Here is a 17,651-nt window from a genome sequence, read left to right as displayed (position 1 = left end):
GTAGTGCTGGCCTGGGCAGGAAGTTCCAGATGTGGCTTGTCAGTTGTGCCTGCAAAGTGGGTCCCCTCTCCAATTGCATTTCGCGGGCGCATGCGTGCTCTGGCTTTGGAGGGTGTGGAGCTGCGCGGCCGGCAAACGGGCGGGTAGAACTGATGGAGAGCATCGGCTCTCGGAATAAGAACCACCGCTGGCCGCTTGGGGGAGCTGTTCGCTGTCGCCCCCGAGACTTTATGGACGCCCGGAGCCGCCGTACTTCAGACCGGATATCCGGCCCGCTGTGGAAGCAGCGGCCTTTTCTTGACGGAGCGCTGCCATGGTGAGTACGCGGCTCTTGGCTCGCACCTCCCGGAATCCCTCGCCATCCGTCGGCCTGCTCTGAGCGAAGCGCCCCGGTTGGCGGCACGTGCATCGGCCGCCCGGCAGGGATCCGCGCGGCCACTCTTTGGCAGCAGGCGCCCTTCCTGGTGCGGGCGGGACCCCATTGAAGACCCTCGGCCCCAAGGAAGACCGGCCTCCGTTCAAGGGCGGCTGCGTTCCGGGGGGCCCGGGCGGTTTCCGGGGATGGGGCCCGAAGCGTCTGGAAGGGGCTCGCTTGTCGTACCCGACCGCGCGTCCGCGGCGCATCTGTAACTGCTGCTTTGCGCGGTTCTTGCAGGCTCGCGGACCCAAGAAGCACCTGAAGCGGGTGGCCGCTCCGAAGCACTGGATGCTGGACAAGCTGACGGGAGTCTTTGTAAGCTCGCCCGTTTAAGCACGCTGCGTTTTGGGGAGGGGGGATAATTCCCTGTAACGTGGCCTGAAGGGGGCCGCTGGCGCCGCTTCGACTCTTGTGCTTGGTCGTGTGGAGCCCCCAAGCTTTGAGCGATTTGCAAAGGTGCGGTCGTAATAGAGGCCTTCCAGTACAGTGATCCTTCTTGCATTCTTGCTCCAAACCACAACTTTGCTGCGTTCTTGTTAAAATAATGCCACAGTTTATGAACGTGGCTTGCCCTGAGTGGAGGAGGAAGGGAGCCTGCTGAGTGTTTGGCTTTTCCCACAAAAGGCTGCCCACGATTGAACTTATGAGCATCCCTGCCTTTCTTTCCTATGTGCTGAAGAGAGAATGCCTCTCACTTTCATATTGGACAATAAAAGCAGGAGACCCAATGTAACACTATGGCCAGATGGCCAAGGAATAGGAACACCCAGGAGGGGGAGGAAGCACACTGGGAGATGCTGGCCCAGCCCCAGACACTAAGACCCTGGCGCTTCTCGTGGGCAAGAGCTAAAATGTTAAGCAGGCAGTGCAGGCAAAAGCATGTTATCTTGAGTACTTTGGGGTGAGGGAAAGTCGGTTTATGGTTGAGCTACATAAATGGTGATTGGCTTCATGGTTCACTCCAGCTTTATGCCAATCCCTGAAATGGCTTTGTGGGAATATTGTGGCTCGTGTGTGACTTTCCATTGTCTTTGGATTTACAGGCACCCCGTCCATCAACAGGACCCCACAAACTGAGGGAATGCCTCCCACTTATCATTTTTCTCAGGAACAGGCTTAAATACGCCCTGACTGGTGATGAGGTCAAGAAAATATGCATGCAGCGGTTTATCAAGATTGATGGCAAAGTCCGCACAGATATTACCTATCCGGCTGGATTCATGGGTTAGTGAAAGTTGGTGCTGGGCTGTGGAGGGCAGTCTGTAGATTAGAAGAGGGAAATGACTTTTTGATACTTCCTCAAGATTGCTGCTCATCCCGGATACATAGTTCTGTTGTATTAATTCTAATTAAATGCCTTGATGGTGTCCATTCCACAAATAATCTATCCAGCACTAAGTAACTGAGCTCACCTTCTCCAGCCTGGGTGTCTTCAGTTGTTAGATCTCAACTTCAGTAAGCCAGGCCAGTTTTTCTGGGTAAGTGATTATTGGAACCAGCCTGGCCCATTTCCATTGTGCAGTTGCCCTCACTTGCTTCCAGTGTTCCCCGGGTGGGCTCTGACTTGCTTTGGCCTCTTTACCTGGATAGCTTCCTGTGCAGCCTTTTGTCTTTGAGGTGTGCCATGTTTCGCGCTCCAGATCTCAGAAGAGTCGAAACCTCTCCTGAGATCTGAAGAAGCAACACACCAAAAGAAAATCATGCAGTGCCAACGCCATGGTTGTGCCTCCTTTCTCTTTTGGAAGCTAGGGACACGACTCCCAATGCCTTTGTTTTTGGCTGATTCCTTGACCGACACATTCTTCTTATCAGATGTGATCAGCATTGAAAAAACAGCTGAGCATTTCCGCCTTGTATATGATACTAAGGGACGCTTTGCCGTTCACCGCATCACACCAGAAGAAGCCAAGGTAAGCTTGCTAGCTGACCAGTATTGGGAAGACAGAATTGTATTCCTTGACCATGAAACTGAATAAATATCGATCAGAACAAACGTGCTCTGAAACTGGGACATTGTTGCGCCTGAACATTTTTCATCATGTTTTTTTGCCCAACTTAATAGATTGTTGTTGTCTTATTTAAGTCCTGTTTTGGAGGGTGCTGAGTAAAATTGACCTCTGAACTTTCTGAATAACAGATGGGTGGGAAAATTCCTTCATTTCCTAGAGTGTGTCTTACCAGTTTCCTGCTCTGAATGCTAAGGGGATCTGGGGTGGTACTGTCTTCAGAAATGGCTTTTCATGCTAGGCCTTGAATCCCAGGATAGGCTGAGATTTGTTGTGATACTTCCCAGCTGATACAATTTGGAAGCTTGTGATAATACAGTCAAATCTGATGCAAACCTTGGACCTGCTCCCAGGCCCAAATGATTAGCGGAAGCTCCTTTATCCTATCCAGATCCTCCACCAATTCTGCTGAGTGAAGGAAAGGATTGGGAGAGTGATCTGAAGCATCTGGTGGGCTCTAGGTCACCTCCCATGCTCTAAGCAGCAGGGTCTACTTCCTGGCTTAATGGCAGTTGGCCAGCAGATCAACAGCAGGGGAAGACTGCCTGCTGTGCTTTTAGCAGCTTTGTAATGGCGGAAGCCCAGTCTTGTGAAGAATTCCTGGCCCAAGTAATTCTCTCTGTTGGTTGTCTTCCCAGTACAAGCTGTGCAAGATTAGAAAGATCTTTGTGGGCACCAAAGGAATTCCTCACCTTGTCACTCATGATGCCCGAACAATCCGGTACCCAGATCCCCTCATCAAAGTGAATGACACTATCCAGATTGATTTGGAGACGGGCAAGATTACAGATTTTATCAAGTTTGACACAGGTTTGTTTTTAAGTGACTTAACTGTGGGGTGGTCAGACCCCTGTGGGTCTGTTTTCAGGGGTTGTAGTTTGTGTCTTGAAGTGTCCGCCATGGAGATCAAAACATCTGCTCTTTAGATGTGGATAAGAAGCAGCTTTTGTGGAATAGGGGCTGTGATCCTGAAAGCCGTGCTGCGCCAAGGGTTAGCCTTTGATTAGAGAACTGAGATGATTGTATGTGCAACTTCTTACTATTACTTTTCCACCTGCAGGCAACTTGTGCATGGTGACTGGAGGAGCTAACTTGGGGCGTATTGGTGTAATCACCAACCGGGAGAGGCATCCTGGTTCATTTGATGTGGTTCACGTTAAGGATGCTAATGGCAATAGCTTTGCCACCAGACTGTCTAACATCTTTGTGATTGGAAAGGTAAACTGCTGGCAGCGGTTCTGCTGTGCATGGTAGGGAATTGACCAGGTGCTTATCACGCCCTCCTTTGAATACTGACCCTCAGCAAAGACATGTACAAGAAGGGCCATTGTCGACCCTCCTGACTTGTGGGGGAGGGGCCTGGATCTGCCATCCTCCTTACCTCCTGGCTGAGCAGCTATGGTTTTGGTTTCTACCTGCCAAGAGGGAATTTGTGCAAAAGGATACATTCTTAAATCATACAGTCATAATTTTATGATTTCTGAATTTTTATTAAGAATTTGATAAATTATCAAATTCTTAATAAATCAATTCAGAAGCCATAAAATTATTCAATATAGCTTTGGAAATGGAAGTCTAAATATCCTGAATAGTCCAAATATCCTTGAAGAAAGATTGCTTTAATCTTTTTGTAATAGAGAGAACTGTGTTTTTTAAAAATGAGTTGGGGCATGAATATTTACAGATGGGAGCATTAACGACAGATGTGATTAGTTAAAATAACTTCATCTGGGGCTTGAGCTGGTATCAGTCTACCTGGTGAGAGTTGTCAGTTTGGTTTTTTTTATTTTTTCTCCTATCAATAATTTGTTTCTCGGTTTGTTAGATTGGATCCCAGATGCTTAATCTGGGGAGCACTGAAAACCTCCATTTCTGATCTGATCCATGCTGATCTGGCTATTCTGGGAGTGGCCCAGTGGCTTTCCAGACATAAATCTTGCTGAGCTGGAAGTGGATCATGGCGTTCTGGAACGTCTAGAATCCCTTCAACTGGGCCCAGAATTAATGACCCCCTCTCAAGCAACCAGATCGTTACGGTTCAGAAGAAAGATGGGATGTTTTGATTCCAGCATTCCCAGTAGTGGCAGGACAGCCTATTTCCCCCTAACGTATTTCCCTTTCGAACTTCAGGGTAACAAGCCTTGGATCTCCCTGCCTCGCGGGAAGGGAATCCGCCTCACGATTGCTGAAGAGAGAGACAAGAGGCTAGCGGCTAAACAGAGCAGCGGCTGAGCCCCTGAGGTGCTGTGCAGAGCCCAATCCAGATTTCCGGTTTGATAAATAAACCTTTTCCGTACTTCTCTCTGGGCTTTTCTCTTCTTGTCTGCCTTGGCTGTCCTAGAGCCTTTGTGTGTTCTGCAGGAGAAAATATTATGACATTGGGGGGGGGGAGAGACACGGAATTTCACCAGGCTTCGGTTCTCAGGCCAGGGTGCCTTTTGCTGTTCATCTTTCTCTTGGGTTGGCCAATTCTGGCAGAGGTGAGTTTTCAGTCAAATATTTCTGGCCTCACCTAAGGCATTTTGTTCCTACACCCACAAGAGGGAGATCCTTTTTAATGTGTTCTCTCTGTTCATGAAAGAAACAGCCAGACACGTGATGAAGCTCAGTCTAGATTTTATGAAAGTGTGTGTATGCCTGTGAAGGGAATATTCTGAAAGCATTGGAGATGGAGGAAGAGGAGGCACTTAACTGAAGAGACTACAGTTGGTTACAGTGGTTTTATCCTTAGCAAGTCTTACACTTTTACTAGGTGAGCTCTTTCTGGCAGTTCTTTATAAATCTCTTTACAAAAAGGATCTTGATTCAGGCCGCACAAGGATTTGAATCTGGGAATAGAACAACTAGACTGGTCCTGCATTGCAAAAACTTCTGAAGTGAGATCTTGGGGGCTGCAGATGATTGCTTGGGAAGGTTGACCAGAATATCCCGCCTTCACTGATTTCCAGGGTGGCTGCAGTCACGTTTGCTTTGGATTGCATCCGATGCTCCCCTTGCCGTGTCCCAAATCTAGACTTTGCAGTGAACGGCCAATCTCTGTGTGCTCGGAGTCTTCTGAGCATAACAGATGCTCCGAGTCCTTGGAGGCGAAGCTGCTGGAGTCGCTTGCACCAAAGTCGCTGTCATCTGAAAATGGCAGAAGCTTGGTTTATGATTGGCAGCCAAGCATCCCACCTGAACCCTGCACGGGTGGGAGGAGCCGAGCGCTTCCCTTTGGCCACTGTTTATCCAGATCAAAAGAGCAGCAGCGGGTCAGTCAGTGTTCTCTAGGGGACTCTGTGGGGAAGGGGGACCAATCAAAGTCAGCAGTAGCAACCTGGACCAGGTAAGGATGGGGTAACTGGCAGAGGAAGGCCAAATTGAGGAAAGGGGCTGGCAAGGAAAAGGTTTCAGAGGTTGCAATGGTAACAGAAAATAGTGGGGACAAATAAGGTTCTCTTGGGCCACTGAATATCTGAGTTTCCAACAAAGGGTTGTGTTTAATTAATTTAATTAATCCTAGAATTAATACATGACCCTACCAGCTAACCAAAATGTGGTGTGCTAGTTTGTGTAGCGCTCGCTGGCTCGGCTCTGGATAGTCGTAGGCTAGACTAAGGGGTCCAAGCAAGCCCCAGGAGAAATAGCAAGATGTCCCATGCAGCTGCCAAGGGAGGCCTGGAGGTGAAGGGGGACTACTCGGAGGCCTCCCCTTGGTCAGGCAAAGGGAGCCATAGAAGCTGTGGGTCAGAGTGGCCTCACCTATCTGCTTACGCAAGCTCCCAGGGGCTGAAGAGGACTTGCTGTCTTGCATGGCCCGTTCAAGAGTGTCCACTGCATCGGCCAGGGCGGCTTCCTCCGAGTCCTCAAAGTCTTGGGCCTCCCAGTTGTCCTCGGAAGCTGCGAGGAGGAAAGGGAAGAAGTGGGTTAGTCTGGGCTGGGACAGGTCCCTCATTCCCTGGAGCCTTTTCCAGCCCTGAGTCTTTGGCTCTCTAAGAAAGATCCTGGTCTTGACAGGGTGCTGGCTTCAAAGAGTAGAGTAAGAAAGGTGCGTGTGGCTCCCTGAAGCCTGATCCAGCCCTCCTGCGCAGGGAGGCTTGGTCCTGTAAGGGGCACGGGGCTCAACGTGCTGCTGCTAGCCACTCTGTGTCAAGGGGGCGATGGGGTGGGGCAGCAAATGTTTGGTGGAGCTGGTGAGAAGTCTTGAAGGAGAGTGTCCCCAGAGAAGCTGGCATCGTATGTGGGCAAAGCCCCCAGCATGGAGGCTTGGTGCTCTGCTTGCTCTCTAGGAAATGCCTTCTCAAAGTTGCCAAACAGCTGCCTTTGGTCTCCCACGTTATTGACACTGGCTGGGGCTGATGGATTACAGGACTTTCTAGCTTCACCGTTTACTCCAGACTGCACTAAACTGCCAAATTCACAGTAAGTTTTATAAGTTCCCACACACACGATGGCATTTCAGCTTCACTGTTTTGTTGAGCTTAGCAACAGAGGGCACATGTGCCCGCTTTACTGCAAACGGGCAGGGGAGCCGTGCTAGTCTAGGGTGGCAAAGGAATCTGGGAACAGCTTTTCAGCACACTATTAACAAGGCAGAAGCCTTTGGGAGCTTGTGTCTGATGAAGTGAGCTTACAGGTTTCGGTTGCCTCGGTGTTGATAGGGAGATCTGCATCTGAGCTGCTGCCGACAGAAGAAGTGCTCGTTTCTTCAAAGTCGGCCGAGTATTGCGAAGCACTGCTGCAGAAGCTCAGGCTGTCTGCAAGGTTCTGGTTGTGCTGCAGAGAGGGGAGCCAGGCAGAGCTGGGTGCCTCGGCTGCACCGCTCGGGGAGCTTGGGGTGCCCGCTGTGCCAGCCTCGGGCAGACTGGGCTGAGCCCCCTCTCCTTCGGGAGCGGCTTCTGTCTGCAACTGGCAGGGTAGCCGAGGGTCCCGGTGGAGGAAGTAAAGGCTGAGGTGCTGCTGGACGTAGGGGAAGGTGAGAATGGTGCTGGCACTGGGCCGGGCTTCGGGGTCCTTCTGCAGGATGCTTTGGATGAGGCCGTGCAGGGGGGCCGGGTAGCAGGACGGGATGGGGCTGGGGCTGGAGTTCACAATCTTGTGGAAGAGGCTGATCATGCTGAACGCCTGAAAGGGCGGCTGCAGGGCGCACATCTCAAAGAGGACACAGCCCAGGGCCCAGATATCTGCCTTGGAACTGTAGGGCAGATCCCTGCAGAGCTCAGGACTGAGGTAATAGGGCGTGCCCACAAAGGTGCTGGCTAGTTCCAAGGTGCCGTCCATCACCTTGGAGATGCCAAAATCCCCCAGCTTGAGAATGCAGGTCTGAGTGAGGAAGACGTTGGAGGCTTTGATGTCCCGATGCAAGATCCTCAGGGTGTGGATGTACTGCACCGCCAGAGCCAGCTGCACGAACCACCGCATGATGACTCTCTCGGGAAAGGGTCCCCCTTTCTGGATATGCTGGTCAAGGGAACCCCCATCGCAATACTCCTGCACAATGAAAACATGCGCCTCCTCGGTGTCCAGAAAGTGGCCGTGGCAAGCCACCACATGGGGGTGCTGCAGCTGCCGCAGAATGGCCACTTCCTGCAAGATGGCCTCCTTACTGCGCAGCCGCTTCCCGGGCACCGTCTTGACCTTCTTGACCGCAAAGAGCTGCTTCGTCCTGGCGTTCCTCATCAGGAAGACCTCAGCGCTGGAGCCCTGACCGATGCTGAAGATGGGCTCATACTGTTCCATGTTGCCCTGCCGAGGCCCCTTTGCCCGTGACCACCGGGCCAACCCCTCCCTTTACCCATGGCCGGAGGGAGAGGGGGCCAGGAGCAGGGGTCACTCAGCCACCAGCCTGGCCTGGGCTTCCAGGGCATGGCTGAAGCCAGGCCAGAGTGTGGCAGGGGAGCCTGCATCATAAGAACGACTATGACACCGCCCCCCCCCCCAAGCTGGTCTCAGCTGCAAAGCCAGGGAGGGAGCCAAGTCAGGGCCCACAAGAAGGAGAGGGGAATCAGGAGGACCCTCCTCAACTTTCTCTGCAGTTGATGCGCAGGCGATGGATGTCAGCAGCCCAGGGCGGAAGCAACACATTTGGGAGTCAAAAGTATCAAGCATGTGCTTTCTATGGCCCCCTCCTCACATCCCCCAAAGAGCACCCCGGCAACATTTTCCCCACTGTTGCCATATCCCTGGCGGGGGCAATCAACTCCTCCCAACCCCTCACTGAGAAGATGGAGTCTCCACAGCTGTTCTGCTGCCATCAATGTTGGGCACTCCCAACCCTGCCCGTGGCTTGGTCATCCGCCAGGTGGCCAGGAACCAAAGCGGGGACCACTAGCTTTCAGCCACCGTTGTCCAGTGGCAGACTGCTGAGTGGTGGGGAAAGCCTCAGGCAGCCTTTGGACAGGAGAGTGAGTCCCACTGTGACAGCCCACCCAAGTGACAAGAGCCAATCCACTACTCCCCAGGCGATGGCTGTCGTGCAGTTGCCCGCTCCCCACCCCCACCCCCCAGCTTCATGCTCAGAGTCAGGGAGCTGGAGGCCTGCTGGAGGACGCTGCTGCCTGCTTGCCACACGAGGGAACTCTTTCCCTGCAAATCAGGCTGCAGCCCAGGAGGACGGCGGCTTCCAGGTGCTCCCTGGTGTCCCCCCCCCCAGCCAAGGAGCCCGGGTATATTCTGTCCACTCCCCGCCCGGCCTGCCCACTTGGGAAGGCAGTTGAGCCGTTCCCAGCCGGCAGGAGGAATCCGAAGACTGGAAGACTGGGAAGCCAGAAAGTCTCAGCTGCACCTTCAGAAAAGGCTTGTCCTTCTGTCCCAGCTGTCTGCTGCAGCCAGGCAAGATCTGCAGAAGCCCCTGCAATGGAGAGCTGCTGTCAGGCATAGCCTCTGTCGGATGAGGAGGGGGATGCTAGTCGTGTCAAATATACATGTGGAAGGGTCTTTGTGGGCAGCTGTTTTGGCAGTTCAGAACATCATCTGGCCCCAAAGAAGAGTTTCAAATGAAAGTCAACTTTGGGGAGTTGAGGGGTCTCGGGTAGAGCACGAGCCCTCTTTCTGCAGAAGGGGGTCCTTGCGCAGCTTCTCTGGGTACAAGTTAAGTACTCTGGCAGCACATGGAACAGCCCAGAGCCTCTCGCCTGCCTAGGGCGGTGTTTCTTCCTTGCTCCGCCACTTCCTCCAGCTCTGGTACTTTCAGGGTTCCCCAAGGCTTCGGGGAGCGCAGAGAGGCGTGACCCAAACTGACGTCAGGGAAAGCAGAAATGGGGGAAGTGGAGGGCGGGAGGGCTGGGCATCTCAGCAGAGAACAAAACAAATTGACGACAACACAGAAAAATGTTCTCAGCTCCACGCTGTTATGTAAGAAGACTCTGGAGGCAGCCAGCAGGCAGAGGTGGGAGTGTGGAGCACCCTCCCATGGTCCAGGCTTGCAGCCTTGGCTTGTCTTGCAGACCACGTCCTGTTTCAAGAGGTTACATAACAGCCCCCTGCATTCCGTCCGCCTTGCGGCTTGGAAATTGGCCCTGGGAAGCCATTCTTGGGCAAATTCTCTTCCTTGGCACAAAGTGTCCCTTTGCAGAGCTCTGTTCCCATCTGAGAGAGGCAGGGGAATGGCAGCCCCTGGCCTGCCTTCCTCAGCATTGCCTCCCTGCATCCAGGACTGGGTTTCTGCACCTCCCTCAGGTAACACTGAAACATCCATTAGCTCAGAATGTCAGGCCACGATGGGCTTCAGCCAGGAGGCTGCCAGTCTTGGATCCAGGCGCCAGGTGCACCTAGCCTACCTTTCAGGACTGTTGTCAGGCAGTCCTCAAAGAAAAGGCCAGGCGTGTGAATATAGGCAGAGCGAGCCTCATTCTGGGGCAAGTCTCACAGAGCATCTGTCAAGCCTATTTTAGTCTTAAGGTTGGTCCACCAGAACCGTGTTTGGGACACGGAAGAGTACTTTTCCTCTTCTCCTACATCATCAGTATGGAAGTGGCTTTGACATGGTCCTTTCAACTGCAGCAAGAAGGGGGGGGCACAGCTTTCCCTACCCTTTCCATAGATCCAGAGCAGCCTTGGTGACTACAGTTTGTGAAGAGGAGAAAACAAGCCTCTGGAACTGCATGGTCTGAATGTGAAGCTGCCCTGCTGCCACCCCTCCTGGGCATTCTGCAGAAAGTGACGCTGCTCTGTGTGCAGGGCTGGGTGACCAGGGACCACCATTCAAACAGCCTTGCTGGCACCTTGGAGCCTCCTGCTGGGGCCATTTGGGCCCCCTGTGGCTCTAGTGGGTGCATGAAGTGACCTGAATGGTCTTCTCGCCTGGCACAGTGGCAGTCCGTGCAACCACCTTGGGGATTTGAGGGGACAGAGGGAGTCATGTGCCTGTCGTGGCTGGGCTTGGATAGTCTGCAGGCTGGGGAGCACCTGCCCCACCCTTGGGCACCATCCAGAGGCTGCTGCAATCCTGGCATGGAGCTGCTTCCAAACAGCCGTTATGCAACCCGTCCCGTAATAGCATGGAGGACTTCTTGTTCTCAGCTGCTGCTGGCAAGTCCTTTGTTTTGGTGCTGCTGCTGCTGCTCACTGAAAGGGCAAAGAGGTGGTGCTGAAGGGCGCTTGCTCAGGGAGGGGGGGCAGGATGCAAATGCCCCCTCCCCCCCAGCAGCCACAGAAGAGCCCCTTTTTCCATCCAGGGAGGCCCCAGAATGGGCACCTCTTGCCCTTGGCTGCAGTGACTCCGGTCAGAAAAGGGTCACTAACTGGGCACCAGCAGCTGCACCTGGCTCCAGGTGGCCCACTTGATAAAAGTAATCTGGCCCCTTAGAAACACCCACCCATTTGCTGTGGCTTCCCTTTTCAAGACTCTCACTTTGGGGGCTTTAAATCTGGTAGTCTTTAATTAACAACCTGAGACTGTTATTGCTAAAAAAGAGGTCATAATTTAGACTCTTTGTGCCAACCTTGCCCCTGTCACCCTGCCAAATGGAATAACTTGCATAAGTTGTGATGCGTTGGATCTGCAAATAAACAGAATGAGAAGAGGCTATTTACTCAGCCTATGTCTGCAAACTTCAAAATGCGTTGGCAAGCAAAGATTGCAGACACACAAGCCTGCAGAGAGCAAAGGGGAATTTGCAGGACATTCGTCCCCCAACTCCCCATGCCCAACCACTCAAAGTCACTGCACCATGAGTAAAGCCTGAAGAGTCACATCAGAAGTCCTGCCCTCAAATGCCCCTCAAAGAGAGAGTGGGATTTCCCCCTAGAGTCTACAGCTTTGTATGGAAAGACTGGGAAGATAGTGGACAGGCGCGAGGGAGCCTCTGAGGCTTGGCAGCCGGAGGGCAGCTGGGCTTCCCTGGCCCCCCAGGCCAGCAGTGAAGGCAAGAGCCGCTTACTGCCTTTACACCAGCCCGGAGGCCCTGCTGGCATAAAGAGCTTTTGACCAACGCCGGAGAACGGGCCGGGCCAGGCCAGCATCTGTGCCTTGTGCTGCTGACAGACGGGCAGGCAGCTCAAAGGCACAGCGGACCCACCCACCCCGGGCAAGGAAGTGGTCAAGGAAATGGGCCCGGAGCTTCTGGCTTTCCAGTCCTGGGTGCCAGCTGGAGGCCCTCAGGCTCCTCCAGAATAATTCCTGGTTCAAGGCTGCTTCTGGGCACTCTCCCTTGTGGGAGGCCTGCAGTTGTTGCTCCTCACCTCCTCCTCAGCTGCCATCTTTGGGAGGCCCTTTCCCCCCCCCACTTGGTAGCCCCATTCCAAAAGCTCTGCCTCTTTGGAACCACCAGGAGGATGACCGGGGTTGCTTCTGGTAGAGGAACATCATCCCTGGGAAAGGAATCGCCCACCCTCCTGGTGATTAAGCTTTCAGGAGCCCCCCCCCCCGAGTGAGAGCAGGGAAAGGGACCAAGGGCCCCATAGCCAGGGCCCTTCCTTGGCAGGAGCGGGGGTAGAGGGGCTGGAACTGAGCAATCCAGAGGGCTCCTCTCTGCCTGGCAGTCTGTTCCTTAATTCCTCAGGGATGAGATTTCTAGGCATAAGAGACGGAGGCACAGTGGAGGACCTCACAGCCCCCTCCTGAAGCAGTGGAGGAAGTCAGGTGGGGTCACCTGGGAAAGGTAACTACAGCCAGCCAGGTGCACCTTGCTGCTCTCTGTTTCCCAACTGACAGCCCTGCCCAAGCTCTGGGAGGCCGGGAGGGAGGGAGGGAAGGAAGCCCCAGAGAAGCCAGGAGGGGGCCTGGGGGGTGAGGAAGGTGACCAGCAGATGGCAGCCCTCCCCCACTGCTGGGCAGGGATTCCTGGGTTGACCCCGCTGGGCAGCCTTCTGCAGCTCCGTCTAAGAGGGCGCCTTGCATGGGGACGGACCCAGGACGAAAAACATGGCTTCATAAAGTGTCTGGTGTCTTCTCTCCCGTTCCCCCCCCCATGAATAAATTTAGCAAGATTCCTTTGTGAGACAATTCCGAGGTTGGAGAGGAGTTTGGGATTTGGCCTGAGGGGGGTAGAAATGTTTTTTCCTTTAGCCCAGGAAATCTTCAAGTTTTGGAGCGTGTGAACAGCCATCAAGAACGCTGCTGATTCATTTTCCCAAATATTTTACTCTGACATTGGGGCGGACAGGAATAGCAAGCTAGAAAAATAAAGTCACAAGCAGTAAAAAAAAAAAAAATTAAAAAGGCATTTTTAAAAAAAATATTTTTAAAAAATATTAGCCTAGCCGCACTGAACCCAGACAATTCTGGCTCAGGGATTCTCTTTCCATTCTGCCTGGAAGACAAAGGAGAGGAATCAGCTGCTCTAAGGGGGGATCCCGCTGAAAGCTCTGCAAGCAGATCCTGCACAATGGAAGCCTTCTTGGGGTGCAGCCTCCCCCCCTTTCTCCTGACAGCTGGCCCTTGGAAGCCAGTGGCTCAGCTCCCTGAAGGCGGCCCTTTGCTTGTCAGTCTCGCAAGGACGGCCCCCGAAGGAAGCCCTTTCTTCCCGTGGAGCTGGAAGTGGGGCAGCATGGGAGTGGGCAGAGCCAAAGGGGGGCTGGAGGGGAGCAGCGCCTTTACTGGCACCCATGCTGCTTCCAGGGCAGACCTCCTTGCTGCTGCTGGAACTGGGTGTGAAGGAAGCAGCTGATGCCCAGCAACAGCTGTTTACAGGTTGCACTCTGTCTCCAGTGCTGCTATGGAAATCAGCTCTGTGCAGCCCTGCCTTAATCCAGAGCTTGTGCTATGAGGCAGTTGGGGTCCGTGGGCTCCTCCTGCCCACTGGGGAAGAAGAGCCAGCAGAACTGAAGCTATTTTCTGCCTCAGCAGCCTTCTAATTGCTCCCTCCTTTCTCTAAGGCTGTCCTGCGGTTTGCAGATAAGGCTCTTTCTGAACATCGTGTTCAAGAACGAGAGACGTCATTGCCTAATTATATAACTGCTGAGGGCCTTGTTTATCTGCTGCTTCCTCGCCAGGGCAGTCTCTGCCTGCTTCCCAGGTTGCCATCTGGAGCTCATCTGGCACCTCTGCAAGACAAGCAACACCTCAAGAGTGGCTGGGATGGGGTTTGGCACCAAAGCAGGATTTGGCAAGTGTATGTGGCGAGTTGTGATGACAGGGGCTATAACCTTGCAAGGCTTTGTCTGCAAGCAGCTCTTTGAAACCCTCCTTAAATAAGCAACAAAGCTCCCAGATGTTGCAATGTTGTGACTGTAATTAATCACTCAACCTTGTTTGTGTCCATTAGAAGCAGTATTTGCATACACCTTTTCACAGAGTTTATTGAGCGAAATCCTTGCAGAATCCTGAATGGAGCACAAGATCGCTTTGCCAAGCCTGGGGGGGGGAGGGTGGAGATCAAATGATCTCTTCACTGCTGTGGGAGTTCACCCAACTCTGATGGATCTTTTCAGCCATAAAGGGACACAAAACAATGAGAAAAACAACAGTGTGGCCAGATTTTTGTGGTGTTGATCTTGGGCTTTGCCTCAGCCTGTGTTGGAGGGGGGGAGCTGGGAGGGAGGGCCGGCTCTGTGCCAGGATCAGCCACAGTTTCTTTGTAGTTAACAACACCTAGAAAGCGGAAATCAGAAAGAACAAACTGATCCTGAGCAGCAGTCTCTGCTTCTGCTTTCCAGGTCAGCAAAACATGAGCCAGCCCTCCCCCTTGGAGCAGCTCCTTCCTTGGGGGGGGGGAGCTCACCAGTATGGCTGAGGAAAGGAACACGACAGCACCCCGGTGCCTCTGGGGCAACAAGGGGCTCTCCAGCCCTGCCTCAGGATTGCAACAGTTAGCAAGGGCAGAGTCGGGGGTGGGGTGGGGGGAGGCACAGGGATCCTTCTATGCCAGCAGGGCTGCTTCCCATCAGCACCAGAGGAGCTCTTGGTCCCTTTGGGCGTCTCCTAAGGGGCAATTTTGCTCGCCAAATATCGTCTGGCTGCAGTCCTGTCCTAAGGATGGGCACCGAGAGTGTGGGCATAAGATGCCCAGTTGCACAGTTGCCTTCTGCCCTCCTCATGAGTGCATCGGAAAGCAAGAGGGGGGAAGCAGAATGAAAGAGGCTCTGGCCCTTGGGAGTTTGCTGGCTGCAGCCATCCCCAACCAGCCCCACAAGTAGTCTGGGGTCCACAGTCTCAAGCAGGGCTTCCTAAGCAGTGAGCAGGAGGGCAAAGAAGCTCTGAGTTCCCTTCCTTGCCATCCATCTCCCCTTCCCCAAAGTTCCTTGTCCTGTTTTCATTGGTCTCCAATCTGGGGGGTGGATTTGTAGGGCAGTGCGGACATTCAGAGGTCCTGACAGGAGGAGTGATGCAGCCTCTGACTGAGGGGCTGGGCCTTCCCAAGAGACCCCCTTCCCCTCCCCCATTGCTGCTGCTGCCACCAGGGGGGAGCCGAGTCTGTTGCCTGGCAGCGGCTGTGGGAGCCGCAGAGGAGAAGCTGCGGTTTCTTTCTCTTGAGGCAAACAAGGCAGCTGCCTCAGGTCTCATCATATGAGTATAATTCACACAGGGGGGGGGCAAGGCGGGGGCGGGGAGCCTTACGTCAAAGGGCTCTGTGCAGGTTTCCTTCCTCTTCCTGCACTGCGGCTGGTATAAAAGGGCCAGAGCTATAATTACCCTCTGTGGGCTTCTTCCCATCTGCTCACAGACGCAGCCCAGGGAGCCTCTTCCCCAGTGCTTCCCCCTGAATTCATGGGGGGGGGCTGGGGAGGCACACAAAGCCCTGAATGCTGCCTGCAGGAGGAGCCGGGGGGAGCGGGGGGGTGGGTGAAAGTGGAAGTCTGGGTGCAGCGATGCAGCTCCCGCCTCCTGGGGAGCCCGGCTGGGCCGACCTCACTTCAGACAGCTGGCACGGGCCTGGCAAGCGGAGACCCTGTGGGCCCTCAGCCTGAGGAGGAGCAGCAGCCCTTCTGCCATGCTGCCCTCGCCCAGCGGCACAGAGAAAAAGTCTGCCTTGGCCAGGCCACCATCCACAGTTCTCCTGGCCAGGGTCCCTTGTGGACTTTCTCTCTTGGCTCTGCTGCCAAGAATGCCAGGGGCCAGGGCAGCCTCCGGCCTCTGCTGATCCGGCTTGGACAGCGTGGCTCACATGCCCCTTTGCTTAGACCTCCTGCCCGTCACTTTCTGCCACTGCCAGGAGTAGACTAGCTTTTGTCTTTTTTCCTTGCTCCCCTCCTGCTCGGCCTCAGGAACCTTCTGGATGCTGAAGGGCTGGGCTGGGAGGGAAGAAAGGACCCCATGGCTTTCCCAGAGAAGGCTTTCCCTTCTGACCCTAAGGGTGTCCAGGGGCAGCTTGCCCCACTCTTTGGCGGCTTCTGTGGCACTCTGAAGAGGAGGCGCACTGGCACTGAGCACGAAGGGTGGCTGCTGAGTTTCCCAAATGCTTCTCCTCTGCTCTGGCCCTGGATGCTCTGAGGACATGGCTGGCTCCCAAGCCCCACAGTGAATGGCCACAGCTGGTGACTTTATTTATAGGGCCACCCCCGAAGCAGCCAAGCATCCCACAGAGGGCAGGGTAGAAACCAAACAACCCCACATTCAGGAAGGTTCTTGGACAGTCAGCCACATCCCCCCCCCCGCCTCCTGCCAGGTCCTCAAAGCTGCCCATTGATCCCTCGTTGGAGCACAGCACATCGATGCGGGCAGAGGGGCCAAGTGTACCTGGGCAAGGGTGCTCGTGAGGGCCATGTGTTGCCAGCCCAGACAGCAAGCAGCTTTTTGTATTCAAGGATGGAAGGAAGGCAGCTCCGTGAGCAGAGAACAGAGAGGGAGCCCCCCTTCCTCCCTCAAGGGCAGGAGAGCCTGCCCAGACCCTTCAGCACAGGGAAGGAAACTGGCTGCAAAGAGGGCAGAACCGTCCCAAGGGGGAGACGGGAAAAGGTCGTCAGAAGCAGGAAGCCAGCCGTGGGCTGAAGGGAGCTCGTAATGCAAGGAAGGAGCCATGGAAGGCCGGAGGAGGCGTCCGAGGCTTTGGGGAAACCGAATGAACCCTCTGGGTCACTTTCTGCAGAAATTGGCAGGACTGGGTGGGAGGCTGGCAAAAGAATTGTATCACACTGAGCTAATTGCCCAATTACAAATGAACGCATCCCTGGAAGAAATACACTGAGGTTGTGTGTTTGGTAACCCCTTTGTTTTGTTTATGGTTCCATGCGTTGTGTGAAACTGGAAATGGGGGTAACTAAGGACAAGGCTTAGTCAGCTAGGCCAGCATAACTCAAACTTCTTTAAACCTTCAAACAAAGATAGTTGACCTCTAATAAAAATAGGCAGATTGATAATACAAACATTTTGCTGGAAAGAAATGGTGTGACCTGCTTTTAAGAGAAAGAGAGTCAGTCTGAACTGGAAAATCTGCCATGGAAAGACAGCATTAAAGCCCCGAACCAGCGGTGGCCTCCGTGGCTGCTCTGCTGAGAAGGGCCATCTCTCAGGAGGAGGGCCCTGCTCTTTCTGACAGCCTCCAAGAAAAAGTGGGGGCATTCCCCTGGGGGGGAGCAGATGTGGGGAAAGGCCAGGAGTCTCCTCCTCTGCCTAGCAGGAGCAAGAGAGGAATTGGATGGAACGCCTCTGCTTTCCTCTCATCACTGTTGGGAGGAGACTCCTCAATACAGGCCAGCAAGCTGGTGGCACCTCTTCCAAGGGGCAACTAGTGGCTAGTGGCAGCAGTGGGTTGGGTGGTGAGGACCACCAGATGCAGTGGCACATTCTGCACAGCCCGGACACCTGCCCTGGGTGCCTCACCTGGGGAAAGGGCGGACTTTCTCCAAGAGGCAGAAATGAGGGAGCCGAG

The 17,651-nt window shown here is 54.0% G+C and overlaps 2 protein-coding genes across 2 annotated transcripts; one reads left to right on the top strand and one right to left on the bottom strand.

Moving 5' to 3' along the window:
• Positions 1–270: 270 nt before the first annotated feature.
• Positions 271–4,726, top strand: LOC107303235 (40S ribosomal protein S4). Its single transcript, XM_015832437.2, has 7 exons — positions 271–316; positions 656–733; positions 1,462–1,642; positions 2,231–2,328; positions 3,063–3,234; positions 3,485–3,642; positions 4,555–4,726. Exons 1-7 carry the CDS (start codon positions 314–316, stop codon positions 4,654–4,656), a joined length of 792 nt encoding a protein of 263 aa, XP_015687923.1. The 5' UTR covers positions 271–313; the 3' UTR covers positions 4,657–4,726.
• A 657-nt stretch (positions 4,727–5,383) lies between these two features.
• LOC107303201 (serine/threonine-protein kinase Nek6-like) lies at positions 5,384–8,142 on the bottom strand. Its single transcript, XM_015832405.1, has 3 exons — positions 7,038–8,142; positions 6,166–6,303; positions 5,384–5,550 (listed from the first exon to the last, which is right to left on the bottom strand). The coding sequence occupies exons 1-3, from the start codon at positions 8,140–8,142 to the stop codon at positions 5,384–5,386; spliced, it is 1,410 nt and encodes a 469-aa protein (XP_015687891.1).
• Positions 8,143–17,651: the final 9,509 nt, after the last annotated feature.

This window comes from Protobothrops mucrosquamatus, unplaced genomic scaffold, assembly GCF_001527695.2.
Source record: "Protobothrops mucrosquamatus isolate PMUCROS unplaced genomic scaffold, P.Mucros_1.0 scaffold4, whole genome shotgun sequence".
Classification (NCBI taxonomy): domain Eukaryota; kingdom Metazoa; phylum Chordata; class Lepidosauria; order Squamata; family Viperidae; genus Protobothrops; species Protobothrops mucrosquamatus.
Note: the sequence above shows the minus strand (reverse complement) of the source record. Positions and strands in the feature narration are given on the sequence as shown.